The sequence below is a fragment of the Antrostomus carolinensis genome, unplaced genomic scaffold, assembly GCF_000700745.2.
Source record: "Antrostomus carolinensis isolate BGI_N321 unplaced genomic scaffold, ASM70074v2 scaffold8095, whole genome shotgun sequence".
In the NCBI taxonomy this organism is placed as follows: domain Eukaryota; kingdom Metazoa; phylum Chordata; class Aves; order Caprimulgiformes; family Caprimulgidae; genus Antrostomus; species Antrostomus carolinensis.
The window spans coordinates 109,973-125,361 of NW_010315702.1; the positions used below are offsets into that span (position 1 = coordinate 109,973).

The 15,389-nt window shown below is 40.5% G+C and overlaps 1 protein-coding gene across 1 annotated transcript in view; it reads right to left on the reverse strand.

The window, feature by feature from the left end:
• The window catches only part of EBF2 (EBF transcription factor 2), a gene marked incomplete at its 5' end in the record, with an annotated part of 37,218 nt that overhangs the window by 12,832 nt on the left and 8,997 nt on the right, over positions 1-15,389 (reverse strand). The window contains 6 exons of the mRNA XM_010168035.1: positions 432-609; positions 714-779; positions 1,892-1,980; positions 10,851-10,977; positions 11,540-11,670; positions 13,454-13,571. Coding sequence (XP_010166337.1) covers positions 432-609; positions 714-779; positions 1,892-1,980; positions 10,851-10,977; positions 11,540-11,670; positions 13,454-13,571 — 709 coding nt within the window. The remainder of the gene's footprint in view (positions 1-431; positions 610-713; positions 780-1,891; positions 1,981-10,850; positions 10,978-11,539; positions 11,671-13,453; positions 13,572-15,389) is intronic.

Sequence of the window (15,389 nt, forward strand, 5' to 3'; positions counted from 1 at the left end):
TAGCTGGAGTAAATGTAATACATACATGTGCAAGTTGGTAAAATTATCACTGAAGAAGAAGCCTTAAACACATAGAAAATTCCTCACCTCTTTAACTGTGAGAGGTTTTTTTTCAGTTGCTGTCCTTGTCTTTTATGAAAACAGAAATAAAACAACAACAAAAACTACTGAAGGGAGAGAATTCAGCGTTAAGTTGGTATCAAAAAATACTCAAAAATTATTTCAGCCATAGCTAATCTGGTGACTATAAGCTTGGGCAGACACAGGATCATCCCAAATGGCAGCTCACACCCATCTCTAACAGTGACAATTTGAAGCCATTTTTCTGTTCACAAGCTGAGCGGGTAGAGAAGTTGAGAAGCGACTACGGAAGCGACTGCGCTGCAATTTTGCGTTGTTTCAATTAACACTGCACCACTTGCACTGCTTACCTTGGTTGTTCCCCTGTGTTGACTCTGAAATGCTGACTCCCAACTGGCTGCCATAGGAGTTAATTCCCATCATACTGCTGTGAGCAGGCGAGCTGGAGAGCGCGGGGATCTGTGCGGGATTCCTCGGTACGCTGTAGAGAGCTTCTGCGATGTCTGCAGCTCGTTTCAGAATGATGTCCTGCAGAATGAAAGGGACAAGTTCAGAAACGTGCTTGGAGAAATCTTCTGGTGTTTATTACTAACCCTGAATGTCTACCACTCCTCTCTCAATGTCAGCCTGACCTGGTTGTTATGTGGCGTTCCATACAGTGCTTCAACTAGGTCAGCAGCTCGTTTCAACAGCATTTCCTGGAGGATAAGCAGATGCATGAAATTGACATTTTATAACAGAAAAGGATTTTGATGCAAATAAAAGCATGGGCTGGTATTTTTCTGAAGTGACTAGTGTTTGTGTGTGTTCTTCTGAAAACTGGGTCTCTTAAAGAGCTGTTATTGGTCACTTACCTGAAAAGCTGAACCCCTTACAGTATCTCAAACTAGATATGCAAAGTCATGAGTCACCCTGGAAAGCGTTGACGTGCCTGCGACAGAAACGTCAGGCGGCACTGGGCGCCCCGGGCTCCATTTTACCCTGGAGCTCTCCAAAGTCCTGAAGTTGCTTTATCTCACCAGCTTCCAAAATGGAGCCACTGTTCAGACACACCCCACTAAACAGGAGCTCCATTCCCTACTGAATTTTAATACATTCTTTTGCACAGACAAAAAAAAATCTGATTAATCTCCACATCTATTTATTAGTTTCCTCAGTAATGGTAACCAAACACATAAAACACTTGAGCTAGTAGGTATCTTATGTTACCTCTGCTTGTAGGAAAAAAAATGACACGGTATATTATCTGAATCCCCTAGTCCTGCAGCATGCAAAGATGACTGATAGTAGGTATTTTTGGTACTGCAATAAAATCTATGAATATTGGAATTAATGGCACTCTCACTGTGCCTCATCCACACAGCGTGCAGTATTACTGATCCATAAAGTCCCGAGTTGTTTCAACACATGCACACTGCTGTTGTTGCTCCAGAAGAAGTAAGGCTTTAAGTGTTTTTTTTTACTAAAAGATTCCCTTTGCAACCAATCCTGTCTATCATGTCATTTAGGTTCAGAAATTTGTCAATGTGCATATATGCAAAAGACCACAAATAAGAACCAGGAAGGTACCTGCACTGGACTGACATTTTAGCAGCAAAAGAAGTTCACAGCCAGTGCTTGAGCTCTAACTGATCAAAATTACTGGTAGCTGCAGGTTCTATATGATCAAATTCTTGTTTGGACCTACAACTCATTAGTGAACTTACATTCAGCTCTAATTGTTATTTAAGACAATATTTTGTCCCTTTTGTGAGTTAGAAGTGAAAGAACACGTTTAGTAGGCTCAGTGAAAGGCTTAAAAATATTTTACCTTAGCCAGTCTTTCGGGGTCGCCAGGATGTCTTGGGATGACCTTCTGCAGCCTTTGGAAACCGTAATCGATGGTAGGTTCATTTAAAGCTGAATGGAAAAGAGAAAAAAAACCCCAAAGCATATTGTATAAGTATCTCTTATCAATCCCTTTTCAAATGCAATACTCACTCACTGTACTGCTGAGAAAGCTGGAACACAGAAGCCATTAATGCTGGACGGTGTAATCCAGACCGAGTCCCCTGCCTGGTACCCCAACTCCCCCCGTTTAATTGCACAGATATTTCTGCCATTATCTGTATAACGAACTGCAAGGTGCTCCAGGACAATCCTGCAGTGTGTCTGTCATTTGTTAAATAAAGAATTTGTGATTTCTTTCTGCTTACAGCTAAGCCCTGAAAGAATCCTGTGCGTATACACACGTGTGCACACACACCCTCTGCCTGCTCGTTCTGGTGGGCACAGCTGAACTGAATGGACACGTTCATTTTCTGCCAGTATTCCAACAAAACCAAATGACAAAATGTATGTGAATGCTGCATGCTGTGTGCAAAACTTCTAACTGAAAGTATTTCAAAGGGTTACACTAGTGAGTTAATAAGGGAACAAAAAAAGCTTGACTTTACACTTGAAACTGCTCCAGTTTCCAATGCTGACTTCTCGCTGTCTATCAAAGGCTGAATGGACAATTTGAAAGATACAGCAGGGAACCAGTGTCACAAATTACCCCTTTAAGGATGAATGTATTTAATCTGGACAAAACTGACCATGGCAGTAATACAGCAAGTTATGGTGCAAATACAAATTACAACAGGTCGTCTGTGTTCGTTATACAGTCAGAAATCAAGAGTACTGTAGCTGCTCATCTAATAAACACATTACATACACCCCCCACCCTCCCCAACATTTTGCTGTCACAAACTAGGGCACAGCTATTCATTAGACACATTAACTTCTCCAATTGTGTGTGGCTATTATGCATACACAGCCACTTCACTGTAATGATGTTAATCTCCAGTGGATAAACCGAGATATTTTGACCCAGATCCTCAGTTAGTAATAGCTGCCAGAGCCCTACTGGCATCGCTGATCATTTCATAAAACTTCAGACACTTTAATACTCTCCACTACAAAATCGTGGCAATAATAATCTAATTACTGATTATTCGAAATTAAACTCCAAATTAACACAGAAACTAAAAGTCAGTTCTGTAGCATTCTGCATACTCACTGCCCCTGATACATGAGGATTACTAGTGTCCACCAATACAGTTACACGTGTGGGGGTTTTTCCTACAATTTCCTTATATTTCAGAACGTGCATTATAATTCAAATGACACATTCATGCTGAGAATCTTGCTAAGAATTCCATGATGTATTTAATAAGAAACAGATGTAAGTCCTTCAGCCCTGCCCTCATTCAGTGCTGGATTCTTCTATCCTCTTGTATCATCTGTGGTTCTTTTGGAAAAAAATAAAAATAAAAAAACCCCAAACTGGTGACATCAGCACAGCTGAAAACACCTGATTATAAGAGATGCTGATGGCTCTTATTGAATCTTCCAAAATATACTCAGCACCTTACCGGATAACTGTCTCAGACACACACCAAAGGAATGAAACTATCAATTGAGACAGACTATTACAGATAGTAATAGTCTGTTTCAGATTCCCTGTTTATCTGTCTTTGATATAACAACATGAAGGTAAAAGGTCATATTCCCCACTGAAATACATTTTATATTTACTTTTTTATTAAATAATTATGGCATGGCATGAAGTTAAATATTACAGGAGATAATCAAGTGGGAATTGAGTAGAGAAAACCCAGACCTGAGAATTTAGTCTTGGCTATACTTAGAATGTCTTTGCTCTCCACTGGGAGCCATTCTGGTTTGCTTAAGGAGTTTAATAATACACATTTCAACTGCCACAGAATCTACATCCCATTTGGGAAGAGGGGTTTTTTTTTGGGGGGTGGGTTTTTTTGCCAATAATCCTGAGAATTATAGTCCAATTCTCTCAAGAGCTTATACATCATTATGTGCCATTTCTCTTCTTGATTACAAGTCTAACCAGTTAAGTTATATATCCTAAGCTAAACAAAAGCAATGTAAAATATATAGCAATTTAAACTTCTATGAATGTAAACATACATAGTTCACTAAAAATAGCTAATGGGAATATACAAAATGCTAATTCAGGAAGAAGAAATTGGCTGTTATTCAACAAACATTTTTCCAATGGATTGACACAGACATTTTCATCCTGATAGATAAATAGCAGCAAATAATTTCTCAACAATGTTGGATTGTTCTAAGAACTCAGCCATTTTGAATCAATGTATATATTATGTCTTTCAGCACAAAAGGTTTTCTGTCCAGCTTGCAACAAAATTGCCTCCTACTAGTTTTACTCATTAATGAAACAAAAAAATCTCTGTCACAAAATCCTGATAAAAACCACCATCCAACATTTGTAGAAGTAAATGGCACCTTTTCAACCCAAAGGCAAGATGCAGAGTCCACCAACAAGTTTAAAACAGTTTCACCACAACACCAGTTCCACTGAGGAAAGAGCTACTGCATCAGCAGTGATTTACCCAGGTGTTACAGAGAAATATGCCAAAATTATATCCAAATGCTTTTGGGTTCATGGATTCAGAGACCATAAAGGGGTCTGACACAAAAGCAGGCTGCTCATTATTTCCTACAAATCAGATATCTGAAAAGAAACCCCCGAGGAAAGTGATTCAGGCACAGCACAATCCCTTTGGCAACTCTCAAATCCAGTGTTTCAGGCACAAGGGGTCTCTGGAATTTCCCAGAGTGTCGTGTAAAAAACTCTGCACGACATGGTATCATGTATGCAAAAAAAGAGTAACCACCTAGTGAATAAACGAAATTGTCAGTCTATGAATTTCACTCCAGCCTAACTGTTACAACAACAGAATTGCTCCAGTCAGCAGCAGGGAGAGGTCTGAACGCCCCACAGCCGCCTGCCTGTATTTGTGACAAGGCTCAAACAGAGCACGGCGCAGTGCTGCTGCTTTTATATTGTTCCTCACCCTCCAAAATCCATGTTTCCATCTGAAATACCCGGCTCCAGCTATTATGACTCACTGGAATAGGAGGGAAAAAAATTCTCACACTTGAGCAACTGATGCCGTGACATCTGTCTGCATCTGCAAAACCTGAAACAACAGCTCAGCCCCATTCAGCTCAACGGGGACTAACTCAGATACCCAATGATAACAGTGCTGACATTTAAAGTATTAATTATTTCACCACACATCAAAGCACATAAGACTGTTGAAGGAAGATGGTGTTATGAAGATCTGCACAATTTACCATGAGTGACAGCTCATTCTGATATTGCCAGCGTACGCCTCGGGAGATGCGCGCTCTCCCTCTCCGCCAGTCAAAAAAGGGCCACATTTGAGGACCTTGGCAGAGTTCTGCAGCTCATCTTTGATCTGCTCCACGAAGCAGACCAAAGGGCAGCAAGTCCTCTATGTGCAAAGTATGAATGAGAAGAAATGATGTATGTATAGCTCTAGAAATATCCTGAACTCAGAAAATGGAGCCAGAGGGAGCGTGGCATTTGGAGTGCGATGCCTCACCCTCTTAAGGATGTCACCATCCTAGAGAAAAGGGCACCAGTGACCTTACAGCTTCAATTCCAACTCTGCACTAATGACGACCTCTGCTCAAGCCAACGGTGAAGAGACTCTTGGTATTCACCCTACAGAATTAACCATCTCCACATTGCCAGCTACAGAAGCTCACTTGCTGTAACAATTAACAGAATTAACCATTTCCACGTTGCCAGGTACAGAAGCTGTAACCCTGTTAACCCTGGGCTGGGGAGGCTCACAGGTACTGGTCAGCCCGCTCCGAGGGGTACGCTGTGGTCTAGAGCTGGAAGGACACTGCTAGAATGGTGCTGCCAGTGGTGCTGTGTAGTGTTTGCTGCGTTGGTCCAAACACCCGACTCCCGACACATCATTGCCTCCTATTGCCTGTGTCTTTCCTAGGCTAAAGCTGTTCTCCACAAATGCTTTCTGTCACACCAGTTGTGTTCTGGCCAAGTGAAGTCGCTCTTCCAATTTGTAGAGCTCACTGCATCCTTGTAAGTCTTGTTTCCCACAAGCAGGCTAACAAGACCTTCTCAAATCTACTTATACAAGCTTTAGCAAACCAGTACCTCCTATCCTGGGTACCCAGCACAGAAACTGATAGAGCACAACCCGGGAGTCCAACATATCCCACAGATTATTTTATATTGCATTGCTCTGACAAGTTAACCCCTGGAGGATTTCTGCTCAGTAAGGAAAATTATGTTCAAAATCTCCCCGATATACACGTTTTCAGGTTAGCATCTCTATGACAAAGAAATGCAGAGCTGTGATCAAGCTGAAGATATGAAAGCCTACGAGACACATCCTCAGCTGGTGTAAAGTGATGTAAGCGTTATTAAATAAGTCAAGGGAACCATAACGGAACTACTTATGGCAGCAGAGAATTTGAATTTGTGAAGTATTAAAAGCAGAATATGAGGCTACTGCTAGATTAGCAGCAGAGAACAAATGTCTCATTATTACAGGAACAGCTGATGAGAGAAAAGTAATTTGGAACATGGGAGATGTAGGTGTAAGCTGTATTCTCACCAGATTAAGGTACACACAGGGACTAAATGTTTAGTCGTGGTGATTTAAAAATAGACTTCTTACCTCTCACTTTAGGCAAATACTTAACTACTAAAGTACGTAAGTTGGTTCAGCAACTGCCACTGCCACGTAACAAGACACTGCTCTAGATTTTTGCTACACTCTGTAGTACACCCTTCCATGTCCAGAGAATCCTGGGGGCTTCACTCTTACAAAAGTTTTCCATCTGGGAACCTTATGGAATCAAGTCCACAGGTGACATTTCGGTGATGAGGGGAATTTGATGGCTGAGCTGCAGCACCCTGAATGATAACACTGAAGAGTGGAAACGCTGACGGGACCAGAACGAGAGCAGTGCTAGCACAGCACACTTCGCAAGGAGCCCATTACACACACTCATTACAGGACACATAAGAGCTCCTGTAACGGCTCCACTGTGGCATTTAGATTTACCCTTGAAATTTATCTCTAATTTTTATATTCAGCTCTTTAACAGTTTATCATTTTCTTCTTCAAACAACCTGTCTTAAAAAAAAAACCAACAAACAAACCCAAACAAAAGCTCAAGTATAATCAGGTCAAACATTAATATTTGGTTGTATATCAAACAGGGAGGGCACAGGCAGATACACACAATACTGATAATTGTTTTTCCTGTTTCCATGTTTTGTAAGAGTATTGGTGTTCTGGTGATTAAAGGACGTCACTAGAACCTGAGATCTATTTCCCCGTCTGTCTTCAGCTTGTTTGTATAACCACAGCCAAGTGGTTAATCCTCCTGCGTCCCTCTGTGGCAACATCTCCTGTATAAAATGGAAGGACGTGTCTTTCTGTAACTGGTTGCTCATGTTGGATGCAGTGAGGCCCTAATGAACCCTCTGAGCTGTGGTTTTATATGAATAATTATTGTTGTTACACCTGTGAAGTACCTATAGTCACCTAACTCAGTATTTTTTATATGACTTGACCCTTTGTGCTTTTCATCTGAGTTTATGTCTCAGCACTTAATAATTACGAAGAACTTAATACAACACGACCCTCGTAGTACTGGAGTGGGAGTTGTTGCTGCTGTTACTGGTTCTGACAGAACTACGTCTTCCCAGGCTTTTAGTTTGCAGGATTTCACACTTTTCAGTCCCCTGGGTTTGATGTTAATGTCTCTGCATCCCTTAGGTTTGTGCCAAGTGCAAGCTGAATGTAAAGGGAAGGATTTAGAGGAGAAATTCTCATTTATAGAGGCAACTACAAATCAAGAGAGCAGTGGTCTAATTTGTGTCTCCAAGCTCGCTGCATTCTCTGATATGTTACCTACCAACATTCTCACAGCTTGGAGGAATACATTGCAATATAAAGTACTAAAAGTATCAAGACAATAATAAACACACACAAAAAAAAGAATCCAGATTTCCATTAAGATGCACAGGACTACCTCACCAATAATTATAAAATCTAGTGAACTTTCCTCTTCAGTATTTTATTTATTTGTCTGCTCCACTCTACCCAACAAATAGTTGCACTTCTGTGCTGCTACCGAGTGTATTTTACAGAGTGCTATGGACACACACATGCATTCTGTGGGCAGTGGCAGTTAAACAACCTGGATTCCTGAGGCTGTTTTCTGGTAGCTTCTCTGCTGTCTAATAAACATGGTTGAGCTCTTCACCTTTTCTTTCAGTGGAGGATTAATTCAGATCTCTCTTACCATTTTCTGTTTTCACAAAAAAGTGCTGGAACTGTGCATCTTTGATGCGCCTGCCTTTCTAATAAAATCTAATAGAAATTGGTCAAGAAGTTCAAAAGTTGTTGTGGAAGTTCTGAAGACTCACAGGCAGAAGGACCTTGACTGCCTGAAAACGACTTGCCTAGGTTAAAAATCAATCCACTTGTTCACAACAGGATCACAGGGGTTTTCTGATAGCACAGCCGCGGAAAGGGGAAAAAAATGCCACCATGTTATTTTCATAGCCTAGAAGTTGTTTTTACTGCTATTAGCAGCAACAACCTGGGGGAACTGATTACACAGGTGAGCCTCTACCTAATGGCTGTGTTTATCATTTTGCCTGCCATGGTGGGAGAACTGCAGGTTCTTGACTAGACAGATTGAAAAGTTGGCTGTTCTACCCTCGCTCTAACAGCTCGGCATCTTCTGTGAAATGCTGTTTTGTAACATATGGCAGCAAGCACCCACTCACTCCTCAGAGAATGCTAACAGATATCCCTATGCCAACAACAGCAGCAAAACAGGGATAGTATATTTAACTTTCTTCTCGTCTGCTGGCTCCTACGTATATCTTCATGTCCTTTTTTGTGGAAGCACTCTAATTAACACGTCAAAGAGCCGCACTGCAGTCTGACTCAAGTCCCCCCTAGATGGTACAAGTTCAGTCCTGCACTTAGAACAGCTTTACAATATTGATATTATTATTGTAAATATTATTAATTCCTTTTCTTCCCAGATGAATACACATTTCTATTACACATCCCTGTATCTCCAAACCTCTTTCAGCACAGGTACCAACAGCACACAGACGGTGGCCCTCAGTAATGGTTGTGTTGAAGACACTGTGTGAGCAAGGCCTCAAGAAGCAGAAAATGGCACAGAAGAATTTTACATTTAAATCTATAATAACTACAGAATTAACAGTCTCTCTCTCTCTGAAGGAAAACACATCAGCCCCTCCAAGCCCTGTTCTGCGCACGGATCAGTCATGCTGCTCCTTTGCTTAACGACTGCCAGGCTCCACTCAGTTCACCCGGCCCAGCTCTTTACCAACATGATGGCATTTGAGAGCAGGTTTGAATTTTCAACCTGTTTGAAGGCTTTGCCAGTTATCTCTCAGGAAAAGGAGACAGGTTTAACCTGCTCAGACATCAGATTCACCTTTTCCCCGAGACCTGCCTTAGAGGAAAATGTATTTCCAAAGCTTTTGGCCAGATCCGGATCTCACAGGCCTGAAAATAATTCCACAATGACTTTGCACTGGGGTTATTTTGGTGCAAAATCAGAAGAAAGTCCTAATCTCTTTGAGCTTGATTCAAAGTCAGTTTCAATCCATGGATATTATTTCAGTATCTTCAATTAACTGTGAATCAGAACTCTACCAAAACAAAAACAATCCTTTGTCAGTTAAGCCTGTATTTCGTTAGAGTACCTGGTGTTATTGAAGATTTAATTCTTGCTGCAGGTTTCCAGGTGTGGCAGCTGTATGAATAAATAACTTTCCATATACATAACTAAACACTAATTTAGCATGTGTATTAATAAAAGGGTATATAAAATGGCATAAGACAGTAACAGGATCTTCACAGATCATTGGTTCTTTCTAAAGTCCTGAAGTGTCAGATTTGCATTCAAATTTTTCCACTTTTGAAAAAATTCTAAGTAGTTCATGCAAGAGGTGGTTAAGTTTTTACCTTACAATTCTTAATAAAAAATTTCTTGGACCTTCATTATTATTTTTGAGTCAAATTATGATTTAAAATTTGACAATTATAATACACAAAGATTATTTAATGAGAATTGTTGGTAGGTAGAGGCTGTAAAAAATTAATTAAATCCTTCAATTTTGAGAAATCTGAATATGATTTGGTGGGAGCGAGTAATTCAACTTAAATATAAATTCACCCTTTAGAACTCAGCAAGTCATTGTTGTCCAGCCATGCTTAACAGGCTTCAGAAACTTCAGTGTATAGATTGTATACTGCCATTGTTACTACTGGTACTGGCAGATCAATGAGATGCTCATCTGGTCCTACCTGATCTTTTTCTTTCAGATCTACAGATAATGTTCTCCTGCTAGCAGAGGTGAATATAGGGCACTGAATAATTTTATAATCCATTTAAGAATAAAAAAATCCCAACAGATTTATTTTCCACTCAGCTCATTGGTTTCTTTCGATACAAAATGCTCTTCTTGTCCTCTGGGATTATCTTGAAAATAACCCCCCAGCAAGAGGGAAATGCAAAATAAATACTGTTATAAGTAAAACATCTTCCAGAACAATGTTCTCATGCTCCTGTACACTCAATATATTTATAGACAGTCCTGTATTATAACACCCTGAGCTCTAATCTGGAAAAAATATTAACATGTGTCGTAACAGTGCCTTGACACCTCTGTACAGCAATGAAGCTATCTCCTTACATGCCCAAATGTCACAACTAGCAGAGTGGCCTTCAAACAGCAAGAGGCTAAAAGGAAGTAAAGCAAGCAGAGAGTTGTCAATACTAATTACCAAACAAAGAGGCTCGGAGCTCCAGCTCCTCCAGTGTAAATCGCAATCACCTACCTGTGTAAATAAACCTGCCCGGTGCACCTTTGCAAAACTGTTTGGATTTGTATGATAATGTCACTTCCACCACTCCGGGAATGTGACGTGGAGGTGTCTGAACTCGGATGGCATGAGGTGTGATAAGCTAGGAAAGAACAAAAGGAGAGTCAGGATTAGGACATGTCTGTGTTAGTCTCCCCACTTTCACTTTTCAAACACGCTTTATGAGTAAATGTATTGCTTATTCCCATACAGGAGACACTGCAGAGCAGGCAAGTGATACAGCTGGTCTAGTTTCTTGTGTCCAGAAGAGGAAGACACATTTTAGGATAAATTGCCATCAGGAAAATTGTACTGCTTATGCCCATTGGTTAAATGATGGCTTATTTCTGGACCCAGAGGGAATTCCTTCTCCTTCCCAAACTCTAACCTGTTCTGTATTTCTTTACCTTCACCTATCTCCAGACGCCTAGAATTGGTCAGTTCCATTCTGGATATTGCTGAGTGGTTGGGCTCAATAATATCACATAGCAAGGAGTTCCACAGAGAAAACATTCAATGAATTTCCTTCACACAGGCTTCTGTAGCCCACCTTACACACCACTGCTTTTGTACCATTACTGGACTAGGAATTAACACCGTTCCCCCTCCACTTTTCTCAGAGGAGTGTTTCTTCAGTTTAGCAACAGGGAGGCACCTCTACCTACCTCACTCCATACAAGCATGGTTCCAAACACAACTTGCAGCCCATCAAAGAAGTTGTCTCCAATAATGATCACCATTGCTCCCCCTGTGGTCCAACCTTCACTTGGGCTGATTGCTTTGATGCACGGTGTGGCTAAGCAAAACAAAAAGGACAGCAGAGCATCAGGTTATGTGTTGTTTTGGGTTTTTTTTTTTTCCCCCCACGCAGCTTTGGTATTGTTTGCAATACTGGGTGTAAATCCTTGCAGCAAGATGGGTGCAAGTAACTTCTCCTAAGTCACACTGACACAAACTCAGCTTCGAGCAGTTTCACCTGTCCACTCCTGGGAGTTTCTCCACAGCTGGTGTGAATTCCCTACTGCTGACAAAAGCCTAGGACAAGCCCCCTCCAGCCATTCACCCATGAAGGCTGCTTTACCATTCCATGAAGCCCAATAAACAAATAAATAAATAAATAAATGTTTTTTTAAAAAGCATGTTTTCTGCCTTGCTAGTGTTAATTACTCGCCTATTCATTACTAGCACTTAACATCGTGTCATTAAAGCCTAATAGGCCAACTGTAGTGGGTGTAAAACTGAAACTCTTAAATGATTGTGCAGAGGCTGTTTAAAAATACCCCTGCTCATTAGCATATGATCACACAAAAGCTAAACCCTGTGGAAAGAGAGGTAGATTAATATTTATCAAGATTATCAATGGGTAAAAAAAGATTTGGGAATATCAAATGTTTCCTTCAGTTCCTATCAGGAGACAATTTCTAATAATTTTCTTGATTTTATCAAGTAGATTTTTTTTTTCCCTTCTCTCTTCCATATGTTCAAGGCCTCTGGACTATACATCCCATCAGGAACCCAATATGGTTTCCAGGCCATAACCAAAGTCAATCCATCACTCCATTCCCAATGTTGACAGGGTCAGAGGTGGAGGGGAACTTTGGCAGTGCTCCAAAAACATGAGACTCCTTTGAACAGCCAGTCAATCACATCCAATCAGTCAAGGAAAAACTGGATGGCTTCCTAGGCTAGGAATCCTGGGATTTTCCTTCTACCATTTCACTGCCCGCTGGGGGAGAATTAACACCACTCTGAATTCTTTACTGATTCAATCATTTTCTTCCAGTTCATTAATTCTTCTTTTAGGTTGATACAGGGCACAGTTAAGAAGTGGGGCAGCAAAACATTATAATGAAATAATATCCTTGCTTGTCTTTTCTACTAACATCACTAGCTCTTCTCACTTTCACTAGCTGCAGGGGAGGGAAAAGTTGACACAGATAGCATTTTTAGTAATTTTGAGTATTGTCTGCGTGAGAGAGGTGGAATGAATCAGTAATGAACGTAGGGGAAGAAGGAGAGGAGGGGCCAACCATTTTGAAGCTGAACAGATACAAGTTATTTGTAATTGCTTTAATAGAGTCCAAAACCCATCCTGTAGCCAGCCATGAGTCTTGCTTAGCCAAACAAACTAAAATCAATTAGTGTCAGCTTCCTTCTGTGCATTGTTATGCTTTGCACATAGTTTGTTTAAGGGAACTAGTGACACTTTTTCATACACATCTTGCGCTGAAACAGATCTGTTTAACTAAGATGTCATGTTGCCTAATTTGCCTGAAATCAAATCTATCCCAGCTGAATGAGAAGTCTGAAATTTAGATAATACTTAGTGTTTCTATATTTTTCATCTTAGCAGTATGAACTAATTAATAAACTGGGGGGGGGAAGGGGGAGACAGTCTCTTAGACGTAAAGAGGATCATATTTTGCATGCAGTAGACATTGTTTTCCTGCCTCTTCCTTCTCTAACCCTCCTGAGGTTCTGCAGTTCCCCCTTAGCTCTCCTTCCCTCCTGAAAACAAATAGAAATTGTAACATGCTTTTGCATTCATTTGTGTGCTCTTCTTCGTACAAATATCCTACCTTCTGAAGGGTCAAGTCTCCTTGCTCTCCGTCCATGCTTGGAGTTGTTGTGAACAAACATGTTGTCAGACACTGCCAGTACGTGCCCGTCCACGTTCACCGTTGTTGATAGCACAACCTAGATATTTAGAAAGGGAAGAAAAAGGAGACAGGTAAACAATTTACTTTGAAATTCAACTTTTTACGTATTAATTATTCGGTTTAGTTAAAACTCTGTTCTGTTTGTAAAATGACATCACGTCCTGCAGGGTTCACTCCCTAACAAGAAGGGGAGAAAATATTTGCAGCCTTCATTTTATGCATTAATTCCATTTAACATGGCATCCTAAGGGCCATATAAAGTCCTTGGTGTATAATGAACCAGCTACTGCAGATGGCCCTAAATTTAGTTTCCTATGATGCTCTGTAGCAGAGCTGATGGCAAAGAGGTCTATATACACCGACCAGGAGGGCAGGCTGCAGAGCACCACAGCAATTTGCCCTCTGATACATACACGCAGCTTCAGAACCATCTGCTGTACCGTGCACACGAGCAAATGTATCTGCATCTGCTCCAAAAATATAGGTCTCCACTGACTGAGCCAAATGGAAACTCCTGCTACGTGAAAGCAGTACCTTATATCATGCCTGGTTATTGATCTATGTGTGCTTAGGGCCTCTTGAAAATCATCTGAGCCTGAGGACCCCAAATCAAGCAGTAGTTTTTAAATGTTGGCCCCCATGACTTCTACTGCTGGGCTCCAACTGCAGATGAATTCTTAGAGGAAGTAACTGTATGTTAATTAATCCCACTTACTTTTCCCTTTACAATATAATATCTAAAGCTGTAAATCCTATAAATCCACAAATAGATGTGCCTTTAAACAACAAAACTTTTAGGAAAAGAACAAACAAATGTTTAGGAAAAGAACAAACAAATGTTTAGGAAAAAACAAACAAACTTTTAGGAAAAAAACCCAAACAAACTTTTAGGAAAAAACAAACAAACTTTTAGGAAAAAAACCCAAACACTGTGGTTTAACTACTGAAAGAAGATGCATCGTATTGAAACTTTCATGTTTTGACCATTATTTGGTGTAAAACAGCTTAACTCCATTCAACTGCCAAACAGGTACAGTAATTCACAGCTGCTGAGATTCTGACCCTGGATGTGTCCATGAATCTTCACAGATACAGCTGCCATAACCCAGGTAAGAGAATGTTGAGCTCTAACTGTTGATAAAACCACACTCAGCATATAGCAGGAGAAAGCTTGTCCTCCTGCAGGATTCTGCTGGCTTTAAGAATACTTTCTTTCCTGAGACAAGTTTAATTCATTCCAAAAGGCTCTTGTCATACTGTACTCTTATACTTCTCAAGCATTCTTGTCACAAAATGTGTTGCTTTTGTGTGCCAACTGATTTCATCATTGCACATTTGGGTGGAGTGAGACTCCTATCCAAAGTGAACGTTTCCCGCATGACATAGCTGAACCCACTCAGATGCACTTCATTATTTTCCCTTAAACAATGGAAATAAATTTTAATCTCTCACTGGCCAGCACAGAGCACACTATGGCAACCGGGGAATAGACCTGAATTATTCCAGTGTCTGAAATATTTATGACAAGTGTTTAAATTGTAACCAAATGTAAATAAAAAGTATATCACATATATACAGTTACACTATATAATATATACATATCTGACCTCACATACACAAGGTACTTATGTGATAAACACATACTCACATGCCCTCAGTATGAAATCTCTGTAATATATGCAGACTTCAAGTGTACACACGTCTCTGTTTGAATAACCATTTGGGTGTGAACGTTGTGCACAATACAAGAGCCACGTCTCAGTGAGAGCTGTGGAGATCTCTGCACCATGAGTAACAGCAAGAAGCAGGACTCTGTCTAGAAGGTAAGTGCTGAGCATCGTCTACTCCCTGAGCC